General features: G+C 54.5%; 2 protein-coding genes across 2 annotated transcripts in view; one reads left to right on the top strand and one right to left on the bottom strand.

Moving 5' to 3' along the window:
• TIPIN (TIMELESS interacting protein) overlaps positions 1 to 13,860 on the bottom strand; it is a 312,013-nt gene that overhangs the window by 284,378 nt on the left and 13,775 nt on the right. The window lies entirely within an intron of this gene.
• SMAD6 (SMAD family member 6) overlaps positions 9,211 to 13,860 on the top strand; it is a 44,046-nt gene continuing 39,396 nt past the window's right edge. The window contains exons 1-2 of the mRNA XM_074879921.1: positions 9,211 to 10,787; positions 13,169 to 13,225. Of these exons, the coding sequence (XP_074736022.1) occupies positions 9,995 to 10,787; positions 13,169 to 13,225 (850 nt within the window). The 5' untranslated portion in view covers positions 9,211 to 9,994. The remainder of the gene's footprint in view (positions 10,788 to 13,168; positions 13,226 to 13,860) is intronic.

The following is a 13,860-nucleotide window of genomic DNA, read 5'->3' as shown; positions in this document are numbered from 1 at the left end:
CAGCAGCTTTTGCTAATGTCTTGTGGCTGCTTCTCTCTGAGTTATTATTGGAGATGCCTACGAAATAACAGTGCTGCTCTTTAAGACGCTACTGCACCACTGCAGAAAATATTTACCAAAGATGTGGTAAGCAGCTCTTTACTGGAGTGACTGGCGTCTGCTCTGAAGCGGACCAGACGCCAGTCACTTCAGCAAAGAGCTGCTGCAACAGAACAAATTGCCCAGGGCAGCAGATCTTGGGAAGGGAGAAAAGCCAGCAGCCCAGTCTGTCTGTCTTTGTGTTTTCTAAGGGAGAAAAATTATCTTTTTACAAGCCTGCCCTAGTTGGCTCTGACCAGCTCTTCCCAGAAAATACCATTGTAAATAGAAGAGCAAACTATTGCATAAACGGACAGGTTGCCATTTATATCTGACCTTTCTCAGATCTGCTTTGATGTCTTCATCAACCTATGCTTCCTTCTCGTCCAGCCCCACCGTGTTTTTAGCTCCTGCTTCTAGGAGAGCACCACTGGACACCACAAACCTCAATTAAAATCCATTTTTGACATATACGTATACTCCCTCTGCTCTCTGGACCAGGTCCAAATAGAATAATCCTTTTTTTATTCCTGCCCTCCTAGGGAACTTCCAGTTTTGTGTTTGCAAATTGTATGGGTAAATATGGATAGGGGTAGATGTCTTTTTTTTTTTTTTCAAAGACACTGGGCTTGGCATATTACGCAGTTTGTTGCTAGAGCAGCATGGTGGCAGCCTGCAGCGCTGGACTGTTTAGGCCCTTTCCAGCTCAAGAATGACAATTCACCAAAGCCAAGCCAAAAAAAAAAGTAAAGGGCAGTTTCAGAACTGGGTGTTATCTGCCTGGAAAAGGCTCCAGAAAGGCAGACTGTCTCCACAGGCTGCTGAATAAATGCTGATAAAAAGGACAAACTCCTATGTGTTTGTTATGGGTGGTGTGGTTTTTAGATGTATCCTCTGGTGGACGCGGGCGGTTGTTCCCTTCCTATTTGAACAGAGCATCTGTTTTATGTGATATTACTTGACTCCTACAGCCAGACCAGGACAGGAGGAGTTTAATGGCTAGCCCTGCTGTTCTGCCTGCAACCAGGGAAGTAAAGAATGAGGCTGAGGTAGATGCTACGAGTTTCTGGGGGCCTAGAAATCCCCAAACTGCTGCCATGCAGACAGATGGCCGGTCTCAGCACATCCATCTCTCTGCTGCAAGAGTCTCAGAGGCTGCATCATCCTGGACTGGCTGAGTGTGACTTCTCCTCCCCATCCACTTCTCTGTCTTGCACTGGTACCTCCTCGTGTGGGTCCTGGGAGACGATCACTGTGCTCACACTGCTGCAGGATCCACTAGAGAGTGGTTGCTCATAACTGACCACAAGGTAGGATGTCCTCCTGGATAAATTACTAGATTAAGGCTCAGGAGTCCATGTCTTCATCCTCTCCACCTACATGCCTCATTTTATGAGATCATCATTTCAGAAGGACTCAGAAAATTGCTGTCAGTGGCATCGGGAAAGACACTGAAAGGTTTGGTGGCAGGTAGATCTTCCTCCGCATCACCAGCTTCGTTCCAGAGCACAGAGCAGTAATGATGCCTGTCGGTCCCTCCTGTGCCACACTGGTGGTCAGGAGATCCGCGTCCTGCAGCTGTCTAGTGAATCTGTAAAGCAGAGGTAGGGCCACAAGATTCTGTTGCTTTGAGAAACTGTAGCTTTGCTTTCCAACCCTAAGAAGTCCTCAGAAACCCAGGTCCAGAGGACCAGTGGCCTAACCGCCTCCATCTTCTCTACAGCACTCATTGGGTGCATACAGCAGTTTAGGAACTTCTACCCTCGGTCATCCTGGACAGAAGAGCTGCAAATGAAAGCTGGGGAACCTCCTCAGAGGACAGTTCTGTCCCCATGAGCCATTTGGCCTCTCCTAGATGCTGACACCAGGGGCAAACTGGAACTATCAGCTCTGTTTCAGTGAGCATCCACCCAACAAAACCAACTCATAGGTACTGGGCACTGGAGCAGCAAGCCCGTTGAAACCTGGGAGCGGTGTTCCCCTGGATGATACCAACCTCCTGAGCGAGCAGCAGCCCTCAGCAGTTGTCAGTCTGAATCCAGTGCACTCAGCTGGGGAAAACGGAAAAGAAAGGACTGGTTTTGTGCAGGGGCTCCCTGGCTGGTGAGTGCACGTGGCTGCTTGCAGGTGGACACCCAGGGCGGGTCCTGTGTCCCACCACAGTCCTCTTCAGGTGGAGGTTTTCCAGTCTTAGACTTTCACATGAGCTCTGTTTTCTTCTCCAGCACAGACACTCCCTGTTACCTTGGGGAAATTACTTTCCCCTACACCAGCAAAGGTAATTAGATCTCTGCGTCCCACCGGACTCCGTGGGAGCTGGGCACTGTCGCGTCTCTGAGGGTCCTTCCCACCACAAGCCCTCCGGATGAATACAAGGGGACATTAACAGCAATTCCTCTGCCTCCCCAGAGTGTTGTAAGAAAAAATACGGTGCAGGTAAATTAACGGTGCTTGCGTGGGATCAAGAGGGAGAGCGTAAGGAGGTGGTACAGGGGAACCCCGGAGGTTTGAGGGTTGGGTTTGATTAGGCAGCAGGAACTGGCTGATAAATCAGATCTTGCCCAATTTGAGAATCTGCCCAGCTGGCCAGAGGACGGGCTCGCGCAGGAGATGGCGGCTGCCCGCGCTCAGGAAGCGTATTGGCTGCAGGAGGAGGAATAAAAGTTATTGACATGAAATTTGCTGAACCTCAGAAGAAGTTTGGCTTGGGTTCAGTTCAAGTCCAACGGCTTCTCCGTTTTCCCTGGCTGGTTTGTGCCTTCCCGGTCGGACCTGCTGTGCGCCTGAGTGAGACACAGCCACGTGCAGGCGGCCAGCAGAAAGCTGGATGGGCTGAAGGCAGCAGCACTCGCCGATCGCCGTCCCCGTAACGGCACGCTTCGTGGAGCTCTTCATCCTTCTCAATGTACAGACAGCTCTGCTTTGCTGAGGTTACGCTGGATTTTTTTGAAGGTGTCTGCTTGAGGCTGCTCAAAGAGAAGTGGTCGTCTCGGCTGGGATTTCAGCACCATTGGGAATGACAGGAGAAGATGCTTCTTCTGCTTTGTGTTTCACCGTGTGCCCTACGACTGACACAAGAGCCAAGGTGTCCTTTGGCTTGTTCTCCCATTGGAAAAGTTGCAATTTAGCCTAGAGGAAACGGCAGATGCAAATGGTTTGGAAATTGTAAGAGGTCTGTGTTCATTGCTGCGGTATTTGCTGCTGTTTCTTCTCCATGGATGGGATCCCGTGGGAAGCTGCACCCCACAGATCTTTCTGCTTCAGCATCCTTTGCCCCCGCTGAGACTAGCAGCGAATAACTTTGGGCTGCGAAGGTCAGCCCAGCCACCTTCTCCCTGGGAGCGAGATGCACCTTCTGCAATACTCCCCAAAATTTCTCTTTTCACTTTGTGCTGCCTGGAATAGATAGTAATGAAATTTCATATCAAGGATACATTTCTAGTTATTCTGTATTTTTCAAATGGAGAAAGTGTGTGAATAGTCATCTCTGGCTGAATGTGAAATGAGGCAGTGGGGCTAAACAAGGTCCCTCTGGCTGTGTTTCGGGAGAGGGGCAGCTCAAAGGAGATGGAAATACAGCTTTTATTAAGGGGAAAAAAACACCTTTCTCTGCTGTGGAGGCTGGCATTAGGTTTGGATGAAGGCAGCCTTTCTGTTCTACAAAACCTGAGACACCAGTGCTTTCCTTGGATTGCAGCAGGACTTGACTGGGATGGTTTGAGTTTATTTTGCTACAAAATGAAAGCACAGGGGATAACCCTGTACTCATGGCACTGACCTGACTTGTGGTTCAATCCCTGTTCGTCCTGACCCAAGCCAGGGAACTGAACCTCATACCCCATATCTCAGATGGGTGCTCTCATCTCCAATGTTAAAGTCGGACTCTTTCACCCTGAATAACTGCTTAATTATTTAGACAAATTGGCCCAGCTCCACCAAGAAGAGATTTAAAGAAATGGGGCTGCAGTCACCCATAGAGCAGGGTCTTCTTCTGGGATGCGAGAGTCCACGTCCCTGCTCCAAGCAAGGGGCCTCTCCTGGGGTGGGCACCCCCACGGATGGGTTCCATCACCCTCTGGGGAGGACCTGTTGGGAGATTATTTTACCTCTGTGGGTTTGACTAGAAATCCAAGCTTGAGCTCAGGCAACCTTTCCAAGCAGCACTTTGTGGAAACTGGTAGTTTGCTACCAAAAAAAAAAAAAAAAAAATTTGGTTTTGCCAAACTCACATTTTCTGACACAAGAAAACATGTTGTCAAAAAACTTCCCAACCACTCTGCTGGGAATGTGCTCTTTGCCATCAGTCCCCAAGGCTGGAGCGCTGGGGTGTTGAAATGTTACTACAGCCCTGGAAACTGTGAGTCAGCTTGTCCCCACCCACAGCAGATACTCGTGGGAAGGGCCTTGAAAAGCCTGGAAACTCAGCAGCTCTTGCCTTGTGGAGTTTCCATTAACCCATTAACATTAATTTCAGGTCTGGTGAAACACAGTATTTGACGAATTTCTATCGGATTTTGTCCTTTTTTTTTCCCCTGGCCCCTTCGTGATTCTTATCAATTTTGGAGGATGTTTAATTTCAACTCATCCCTAAGAAATTTGCCTGCTGTGGCCCCGCTTCACCCCCTGAGCCTCGCGGGACAGGCGGGACCGAGGCAGCAAACGCAGCACCCGCCGCGGTGCCACCGGCTCCCCTGGGGATTTGGATGGGATCACCGGACGGCGAAAATTTCATCCCACTTGGAGGAAAGGTGCCAGCGCAAACTTTGTCAGTGCAAAACCCTCCCGGCTGTATCACTCTGCTGGGATGTAAATGCCTCGACTTGGGCATCTCCTGGCAGGGAGGAGGGTTGTGAGCCATGTCCCAGCTTCACCGGGTGACGACGTGCGGCTGCTCTGCTCCCTGCAGCCTGGCTGGCCACACCAGCGGTGGCCATGGCATGTTGTCACACACATCAGGGTGGCTTCGAGCAGGTGGGGGTGATGCTGCCAGGTGCACGCAGGCTCTGTGTGCAAGCCCTGCAAACCCACTTTCAGGGCACGAGGTCGGCGGGACGTGAACTGTGCTTCCCGCAGGCGAATCCACCGCACTTGAGCAAAACCCTGTTTTTGCACACGTGCAATTTCAGAGCAGTCTGTGCAAACCACTGACCTCGGGCTATCTTAGAGCCATCTGCAAACTGCATTTATTGCTGACTGGAAAACACGTGAAGGTAGCAAATCCCAGGTCTTAACTTGGCGTTATGGTGATGTGAAACAACCCATGTGTTCCCCTGACGTGTGTCCCAGGAGCAGTGGCACAGGATGGCCACAACTCTAGCCCGGAGGAGCCGGGATGGGCTTTGCCGTGGCTGCAGCCTGCCCGGGACGGGGCACACGCTGAGGTGGTGGGGTGAGATCACATCGTCTGCACGAAAGGTTTCAAGCTGCCGAGGTCTGGGAGCATGGAGTCCAGCGGTTGTGAAATTCTCCATAAAGGAAAATTCTTCAAACATTTTTTTAACTTTGAATTTATCAAAATGCCTTGTTCTGATTTTAGCTTTTTCCATTTTGAAGATGGTCCAAAGTCCTATCACAGTGTGTTACCGCACAGAATATAACATTTGCAAGAGTAAAATGAAAAGTCGGTTTGAACTGGAAAATCACGGCAATGTCATTAAAACAAAGGAAACGAGACATTCTGATGCTGTCAAAACTTTTTTTCTCTGGTTCCTTTCAAAATCAGCTTCCAGCAAAACCAGCCTGATTTTATGAGGCATTTTAGTTTTTGGCAGAGCCCCTCACTCTGGCGCAGCAGTTTTGTCGTGGTTTCTCTGGCTGGGCTCATACGCTTTGTGCCCCCGTTCCTGGGCGGTGAAATGGGGGTGCAGTGTGTCCCCCAGCCTTCACCGCCTCTCGGCATCGATCAACGGGGTACCCATCTCAACCCCATTTTCAAGGCATTAAAATAATCTAGAAATTGTGCTGTTAAAACATTATTTAAATGGAAATTATTAATTTTGTGTTTTAACCTCTGCATCCTTCTCTTTGACTGGAAACATATAAACTACTAGAGATAAAGAAAAGCAGAAAATGATGGATTATTTTTCGCTAGTGAAACCCAGAGCGCAGCGGTCCGTGCCTGCAGATTTGGGCTCTGATGATGCCTTTGACCGCAGTCACAACGGCCGCGCTGGCCCCTCTCCCCCGGCCGCAGTTTGGTTTTGGGAAGAGGTTGGTGCCGATGCCCTCCCGGCCACCCACCATCCTCCTGGGCCCAAGAGGATTTGGCTTTATATAGTACCTGGGAGATCCATGTCAGATAAGACTGGCAGGTTTTCAAAAGCTTCTCTCCAGCTATTGTGCCAAGACCTATAGGATGTGTTCCAGAGCATCTCCCAGGAATGTTTGTTGTTATGACAGGCAAAAAAAAAAGAAAGAAAGGGGGAAAAAAAGGCAGTGAAAGAGCACATTGCTGTTAATTACTAGAAATCCTTTAATAACCAGCATTACTATAAATTATACATGCATTATGGCAAGTACAATTGAGTGCTCTGTTTTTCTTGCCCACGTTAGAGCACAGAACAATGTACTCTTGTTGCAGGAGCTGAAATGGATGGCACTCTGGGTGAAATCAGGAGTTCTGCATCACATACCTGTGCCCGCAGAGATGGTCGGCCGCCCCGCGCCCCATGAAAGCCCCATTGTTCTTCGCACCATATTGCACACACCATGATTATATAGTGTTGGATAAGCAGTAATACGTTGTTTGCTGAAATAATGACCTGTCCTTAGTTTAAACAGTGCTATATTTAAGATTGATATATATTTAAATGTTGGTAATTGCACATTTGTGACATAATTTGGGTGACATAAATACGATATTGGAAAGAAAAGCATCAGCCACATTTAGGGAGGTAAATCTTGGGGTCATGCAGGACAGGCCGATGGATGCGGATTTTAAACGAGCGCTGGAACCTCTCTGGAGCAGCCTGGGGATGGGCAGGGATCCTGCCTGGGTCCGAGATCCAGGAAATCCCAATTTCTGCTTCCACGTCTGAAGCTGAATCTTTTTTGCAGGCCTTCCACACCTTTTCACTTGTCTTTATTCCCTAATGTGAAAAAAAAAGGCTAAGAGCATTTTCCGACTGCAGTGGGACCTTGGCTGACTTTTGTAAATAGCTCTAAAGGGTGATCGAGGTGTAAAATGTCGCTGCTCTGCAGGTCGGTGAGAGCGCTGGGTTTTAGCATAGCCACCACGGGACGTTATTTCCACGCAGAGTGAGTCAGTACCCAAATAACATCATCTGTTTTTACTCCCAGTTTGGTTTCTACGTAGGGAGGGAGGCGTTCGGAGGAGGACGGTGCTGCACGGGACCATCAGTCCCCTGCCTGTAGCAGTTAGGAGACCCAGAGGCAGCAGGTCCCTTTATATGAGCTTTTACATTGCATTTTGCACAAGGCAAACCACACATTTCCAAAAACTCACCCAAAAAGGGCAAGGGAAAAGGAGCTTTACCCCTGGTCCTACAGGTCAGGAGGGGCAGAAGTAACCCCAAAGTCAAAAGACAAATTATAGTTATGTTGGTGCAAACCTCAGTGGTACACACGTATGGATTTTAAATAGAGTATTTTGGAATCCCTTACGTTAAGGTGAAGCACGCAAATTAAGTTTGCCATTAAAAAAATTGTACTAAGTTAACCGAGTGTATTTATATTATTATGTTCTTAGGTGTATTCGTGCAGGTTTGGGGAAATGTGGACAAAAGCCTTCAGTTACAGCAAGAGCTACTCGGAGATGCCAAGAGAAGAACTACCAACATTCAGGTTGTCCACAATTTGTTGGTTGAAATACTTTGGTTTTGGGTTGTTTTGGTTTTTTTTTCCTAGCCAGTGAACTGTTGGGAAATAAATAGCCAAGATTTATTTTTGCTCTAAAGTTCCCCAGTCGATTCTCAGGCTGATCCTCCAACCGAAGCCCCTTTGCTTTCCGCTCTTAGCAGCAGGTTCCCACGGATTCCCACGAGGCCGCTGCCCACGGACGAGGGGAAAGGCCCCGCTCCGTCCCGCCGTGCCGGTGCCGCCGAGCCCCCGCGCCCTCCCCCAGCTCCCCGAGCAGCGGGACCGGCTGCAGGAGCCGCTTCTGCCACGGTCAGAGGCTGACGTGCCCGTGGAATCCCCGCGGGGGGCAGTGGGGCCGCCTGAACTCCCGCTGCGGGGTCACAAGAATCACCATTTTAGGGTTGGTTTTGGGGGGGGGGGTCCCATCCCCACGCACAGCTCCCCCGGCGGCACCCTCCCTCCGCCGCCGGCTGCGTGGGGCGGGACGCGGCGCCGCGCCGCCCCCACGGGGCCGCCGCTCCCCCCCGCACCCCACGGGGCCGCCGCTCCCCCCCCTCCCGCCCCGCTGCCGGCGCCCGCCTCCCCCGCGGGGCCGCGGCCGGGACACGCCGCCCCGCCCCCCCCCCCCCGCCGCCGTCGCCCTGGGCCCCCGCGGCGGCGGGCGCAGGGACCCGGCGCGGCCCGCGGCGCCCGCGGAATGTCTTTCATTCACGGACACGCCGCGCTGGGGCAAGGGGAGGGGAGGGAGGGGGGGGAGAAAGGGGCGGTGCTGTCGCTGCATCCGGACCAATGAGCGGTGGCGGCGCCGCGCGTCACGCGGCGGCGGGCCAATGGGCGTGCGCCGGGCCTGAACTTTTGCCACGGCGGACAAGTTGATACATCGCGGGGGTGTGTCCCGCCGCGGCGGCTCCGGCGCGGGAGGGGGGGGGGGGTGGGGGGGTGGAGCGGCGTTAACCCCTGCGCCGCCATGACCTACTTTCCCCCGGGCGGGTCCCCCCGTTACACCCCGGCTGGAAGCGTGGGGGGATGTGGGGGTGTGGGGGAGTCGCCTCCCCGGAGCGGCGGGAGGGTTGGGGGGTCGCTCCGTTTTGTTGTTGTCGGACTGGAGGGGGGGGGGTGTTGTCAGCGGGGCGCGTGTCCCTTTAAGAGTTCGGAAACTTGAGCCGGTGTTTGCGCAACGCCCGGTGCCGCGCGGAGCCGCCAAAGTGTCTAGACTGGCACATGATGGGCGGCAGCCAATCGCGCCGCCGCTCGCGAGGGGCCCTGCGCGCGCGCCCCGGCCACACAAAAGCCAGCGAGGGCGGGCGGGCGCGAGCCAGGGAGCGAGCGCGGAGGCGGCGGCGGCCCCGGCAGCCGCGCGCGCGGGGGAGCGCGGGGACCCGCCGGCGCGGAGCGGAGCGGAGCGGAACCGCGCTGCGCCCCCGACCGCGGGACCGGCGGCCGCGCCTCTGGGATACGTACAACTCACGTGCTGACACCGGCCTTCGCTCTGGGTTCTGCTGTTGGTTTTTCGCTTTTTCGATATTTTTTTAATTTTTAAAATTTTTTAAATTTTTTCTTTTAATTTTTTTTTTTTTTTAAACTACTATTTTCGACCGAAGGGAATCGATACCTCCGAGCGCCAGTTCCCCGCCGGGCGGCACCCCCGCGCCGGGGCATTCCCCCCCTCTTTCCTCCCACCTCCTCCTCCTCCTCCCACGGTGGAGCCGCCGAGGGGCGCAGCCGAGCGCTGCCCCGGGCTCTCCCCGGTGCCGTCGCGCTCCCCCGCCGCTCCCCGCCTGGCCCCGCGTTGGCAGCCGATGTAGGGCACGGCGCGGCGCGCCCGAGCCCCAGCGCCGCCACGGGAGCGGCCCCGCACCGCCGCGGGCGTCGGCGCCGTCTATGCCCCCGCCGCGCTCCCTCCCCGCCGCCTTCCCCCATGGTGCGGCCCTGCCGCGGGCCGTCGGGGAAACCGCCGAGCCGGGTGCTCCGGGCAGCCTGAGATGAGATAAAGCCGGCGGCGGAGCGAGGAGCCCCGCGGAGGAGGAGGAGGAGGAGGAGGGGGCGGCGGGGGGGTGGCGGCGGAGAGCGACGCGACCCCCGGCCGCCCGCGTGTCGTATGTTCAGGTCCAAACGCTCAGGGCTGGTGCGGCGGCTTTGGAGGAGCCGCGTCATTCCGGACAGGGACGGCGGAGATGGGAGCGCCAGGAGCGGCCACGACCTCGGAGCTACCGGTAGCTTCAAGATCCCGGAGAAAAACCCTTCGGCGGAGATCCGCGCGGTAGCGCGCAGCCTGCTGCGGGAGGCGGAGGAGCGGCGCGGCGGGGCGCCCGGCCAGGCGGAACCCCGCGGGGACCCCATGGCGGAGCGGCGCGGGGCCCGGCTCCGCGCCCCGCCGCGGCGGGAGGGCGCCGAGGGGACGAGCCCGCGGCGGGGGCAGGAGAGCGACGGCCGGACGGTGACCTGCTGCCTCTTCAAGGAGCGGGAACCGGGCGGCCCCCAGCCCGCCGCCACCGCCTCCCCCCTCAGCCCCGACGGCGCGACCGACGGCGGCTCCCCGGAGCGGCGGGGCCGGGAGGCGCGGTCGCGGCTGCTGCTGCTGGAGCAGGAGCTGAAGGCCGTCACCTACTCGCTGCTGAAGCGGCTGAAGGAGCGCTCGCTGGACAGCTTGCTGGAGGCGGTGGAGTCCCGCGGGGGCATGCCCAGCGGCTGCGTGCTGGTAGCCCGCACCGAGCTGCGCCTGGGGGGTCAAGCGGCGCCCCCCCACCTTCTCCTGGGCAAACTCTTCCGCTGGCCCGACCTGCAGCACCCCGCCGAGCTGAAACCCCTCTGCGAGTGCCAGAGCTTCGGCGTCGCCGACGGACCCACCGTCTGCTGCAATCCCTACCACTTCAGCCGCCTCTGTGGGCCAGGTGAGGAGCGGAGAGAGAGGTGTGGGGGGGGGGTCGGGGTCTTCCCCCCCTCCCGGTTTGGGGATTCGGGGCTTCTGGCCCCTTCCTCGGCTAATTTGAACACCCGTGGGGATGCCCGGCTGGGATGCGTCTGGCCCGGGGTCCCCCGGGCTGGCTCCCCACTCCCCGCCCAGCCGAGAGCGGTTCCCGGTTATGTTTAAAAAACCTTTTCTCTCTTTTTTTTTTTTTTTTTCCTCCTTCCCCCCCGCCCCCCTCTTCCCGCGGAGGTTCCCCTGCTATTTAGGTGCAGAAGGGGCGATAATATGCAGTTTGCATCCTGCTGGCGCCAGCCTGGCTCGCTGTTTATCGGAGCGGCCGGGGAGCCGCGCAATTACCGCCGCCGGCTTAAAGCCGCAGGGCCCCGCCGGGCGCCCCGAGGGGGGGGGGGCTGCGGGGGATGCCCTGCCCACGGGGGAACGCCGAACCCGCGTGGAAGCGGCGAGGGGGGAGCCGGAGCTCAAGCGTTTCTCGGGGATTTCTTAATTTTTACCGTGGGCAGAGGGATCCTGGAGGACACCAACCTCCTGCTGACGGTCCCTTTCTTGGCAAGAGCTTTGATTTCTTTTTTTTTTTAAAAAATGTATTTTGTAATCCGGGATCCTGCCTCGCTTTGCATCACTTCTTTGAAAGAAACTTCTCCGCTGGGTGTGCTTCCCCCGAAGAATGCTAGAGGCTGCAAGCAGCTTTTTTTGCTTCACTTGGAGTAAATGTGCATTTGTGGGAACTGTGCGTTTCTTTTAGAACCGGGCAAAGTTTCCAACTCGCTTTCCTGCAGCGGCAGTTGTTTTCCCAGCGGTGTATGGCTCCAAGCCCTCTGCGGGGAGTAGGAGAGAGCAGAGCTTTTATCGAGTGGCTCCTTATCATTTTGATAGTGGGTGGTTGTGCCAGGGCCCCACCTGCCCCGTCCGGGCGCTGGGGATGGCGGCGGGAGCCGGGGAAAGGCCTTGATGCCCTTTTCTACAACTGTTTGCATGGCTCCTCGCAGAGACTGTCCGTGTTCCCGTTTGTCACCCACTTTACTGTGGGCTGACATAGCTGAGGGGTGTGAAGTCACCTCGGTCCTTCACCCAAGTCCCCTGTGGCGGCAGGTCAGGCTCTAGCCTGGGACCAGCCCGCTGTGCATGGCACAGGTTACATCACCACTGGGACACTGGCACCATTATTTTTTTATTTTGAGACTTTTGAGCACCCTGTGCAAAGAGCATCTTGCCACAGGGCAGCTTGCTTGGTTGGGGGAGATGAGGAACCTTTGCTTAGAAGCAGTAGATGACCGCGGGCCATCCCTGAGCCATCACATGGGGGATGCTGAGGTTGTTCTCGATGAACTGATCCAAGCTGAGCTGCAGTTGCTGGGCTGAGTGCCTTGCTTTTGGATTCGAGAGGGAACTGAGGAGACACCCTTGTTGTGGTAGTCTGGGGTCAGTGTGATGCCATTGACTTTTCAGGACAGTTTCTCACCAGAGTCAGTGTCTGCTCAATCCCGGTGCCATGATAGAGCCCAGACGGTTACACACTCCTCAATTTTTGCAAAGTTACAATTCTAGAAGAAAATCACTCCCATCATTCAAAAGAAAAACCCCCTCTAACCAATGCAAGAAGATGATGAAGGACCTTCTTCACCCATTCGCGTGGTCTTGACTCTTACAAGCACAGCAAGAGCCAGTTAGGTGACCTGATTCAGCAAAGTGCTTTTAAGGACTTGCTTAACTTTAAGCGCATGACTGCAGATGCGCAGCTGCTTAAAGCTGAGCGTGTGCTTGGGAGCTTTGCTGGATCGAGGTCAGTGGGAGCGGGGCAGGAGAGGCTGAGTGCTGCCTTGGGATCATGGGATGCTTGTTGGAATGGACCAGAGTTACTTTGGTGGCTTGTTGGCTGAAGCCAGCCTGGCTTGTGGTGTCAGGCTTCATCTGCCAAGAAAGGAGTGTCTTTTCGTCACCCGACACCCTTTTTCCATCATTGTGACGAGTATTTGGGGAGCTTTTGTGAAGTCTGTGTATGTGTTTGAGCCATGGTTGTCTTCAATACAGAAGATGAAAGCGTTGTTCTTTGGGAGCAATGTGCCATCTTGTGTGCTTTGGGTCACGGGTGCCCAGGCCGGGATGCGGGGTGGGGACGGAGGGGAGAACTGCAGCATTTTCAGTAGTAAAACTCATTTTGAAAGATCAAGGTGGAACCCCCTTTCTTCAAAGATTTGGAAAACTCTCGGTCTCAAGTTGCATCCAAGTGGGTTTTCTTCCATTGGGTGTTTGTAACCTTGGAAGAGTTCCTACCTGGAAAGAGAAAGCACGAGGGTTTCATTGATAAACCGAGCACAGCACTAACATAAAGTTTTGTTTTTCCAGAGTCTCCACCACCTCCCTACTCTCGGCTGTCTCCTAATGATGAGCAAAAGCCACTGGGTATGTGTTTTCTCTCTTTTGATCTCCCAGCAGCTCTTTCATGGTGCAGTCCTGGTGTCGGTTCTACGTGGCACATCAGGCAAAAGCCAACAAGTCGGGATTTTATGGCTGCTCATTATTTCTGAGCAAGCATCAGCTGACAGGTTTTAAGAAGTAAATGGATGTCAGTTTATCATACCAAATTACCGTGTAGACACATGCATATTTTCCAAAATAATATGAAGCGCTATTTTTAATGAAGGCGTAATGAAAGGTTACCAGACGTCATGTTTTGTCTGCATGTGTAATCTGTGGGATGACGGAGCGAAGGGGGAGTGGGAGCTCCTGGGTGCCATTTCCATAAAGCCCTGGCTGCGCTGTGCCACGGAGGAACCAGCTATTACTCTTCCTCTGCTTATTAAAATGAGACATAAAGTCTTTGAAACTCGGCGCTGTATAATTTCTGAATGGCGTTTCACTTTTCCTGATGAATTATAAAAGCCTTTTAAAAAAAAAAAAAAAAAGGCTAGTGAAAGCGGCTTGGGTGGGTAGGCTGGGCATGAAGCAAAGGCCACTGGAGAGCCCGGCACAAAGCAGCCTTGGATCCTGGTCCTCCATGGTGCACGCTGGCTTGGAGGTGGTTCGAATTGGCATCA

This window comes from Strix uralensis, chromosome 11, assembly GCF_047716275.1.
Source record: "Strix uralensis isolate ZFMK-TIS-50842 chromosome 11, bStrUra1, whole genome shotgun sequence".
In the NCBI taxonomy this organism is placed as follows: domain Eukaryota; kingdom Metazoa; phylum Chordata; class Aves; order Strigiformes; family Strigidae; genus Strix; species Strix uralensis.
This window is presented reverse-complemented; position numbering and strand designations above follow the sequence as displayed.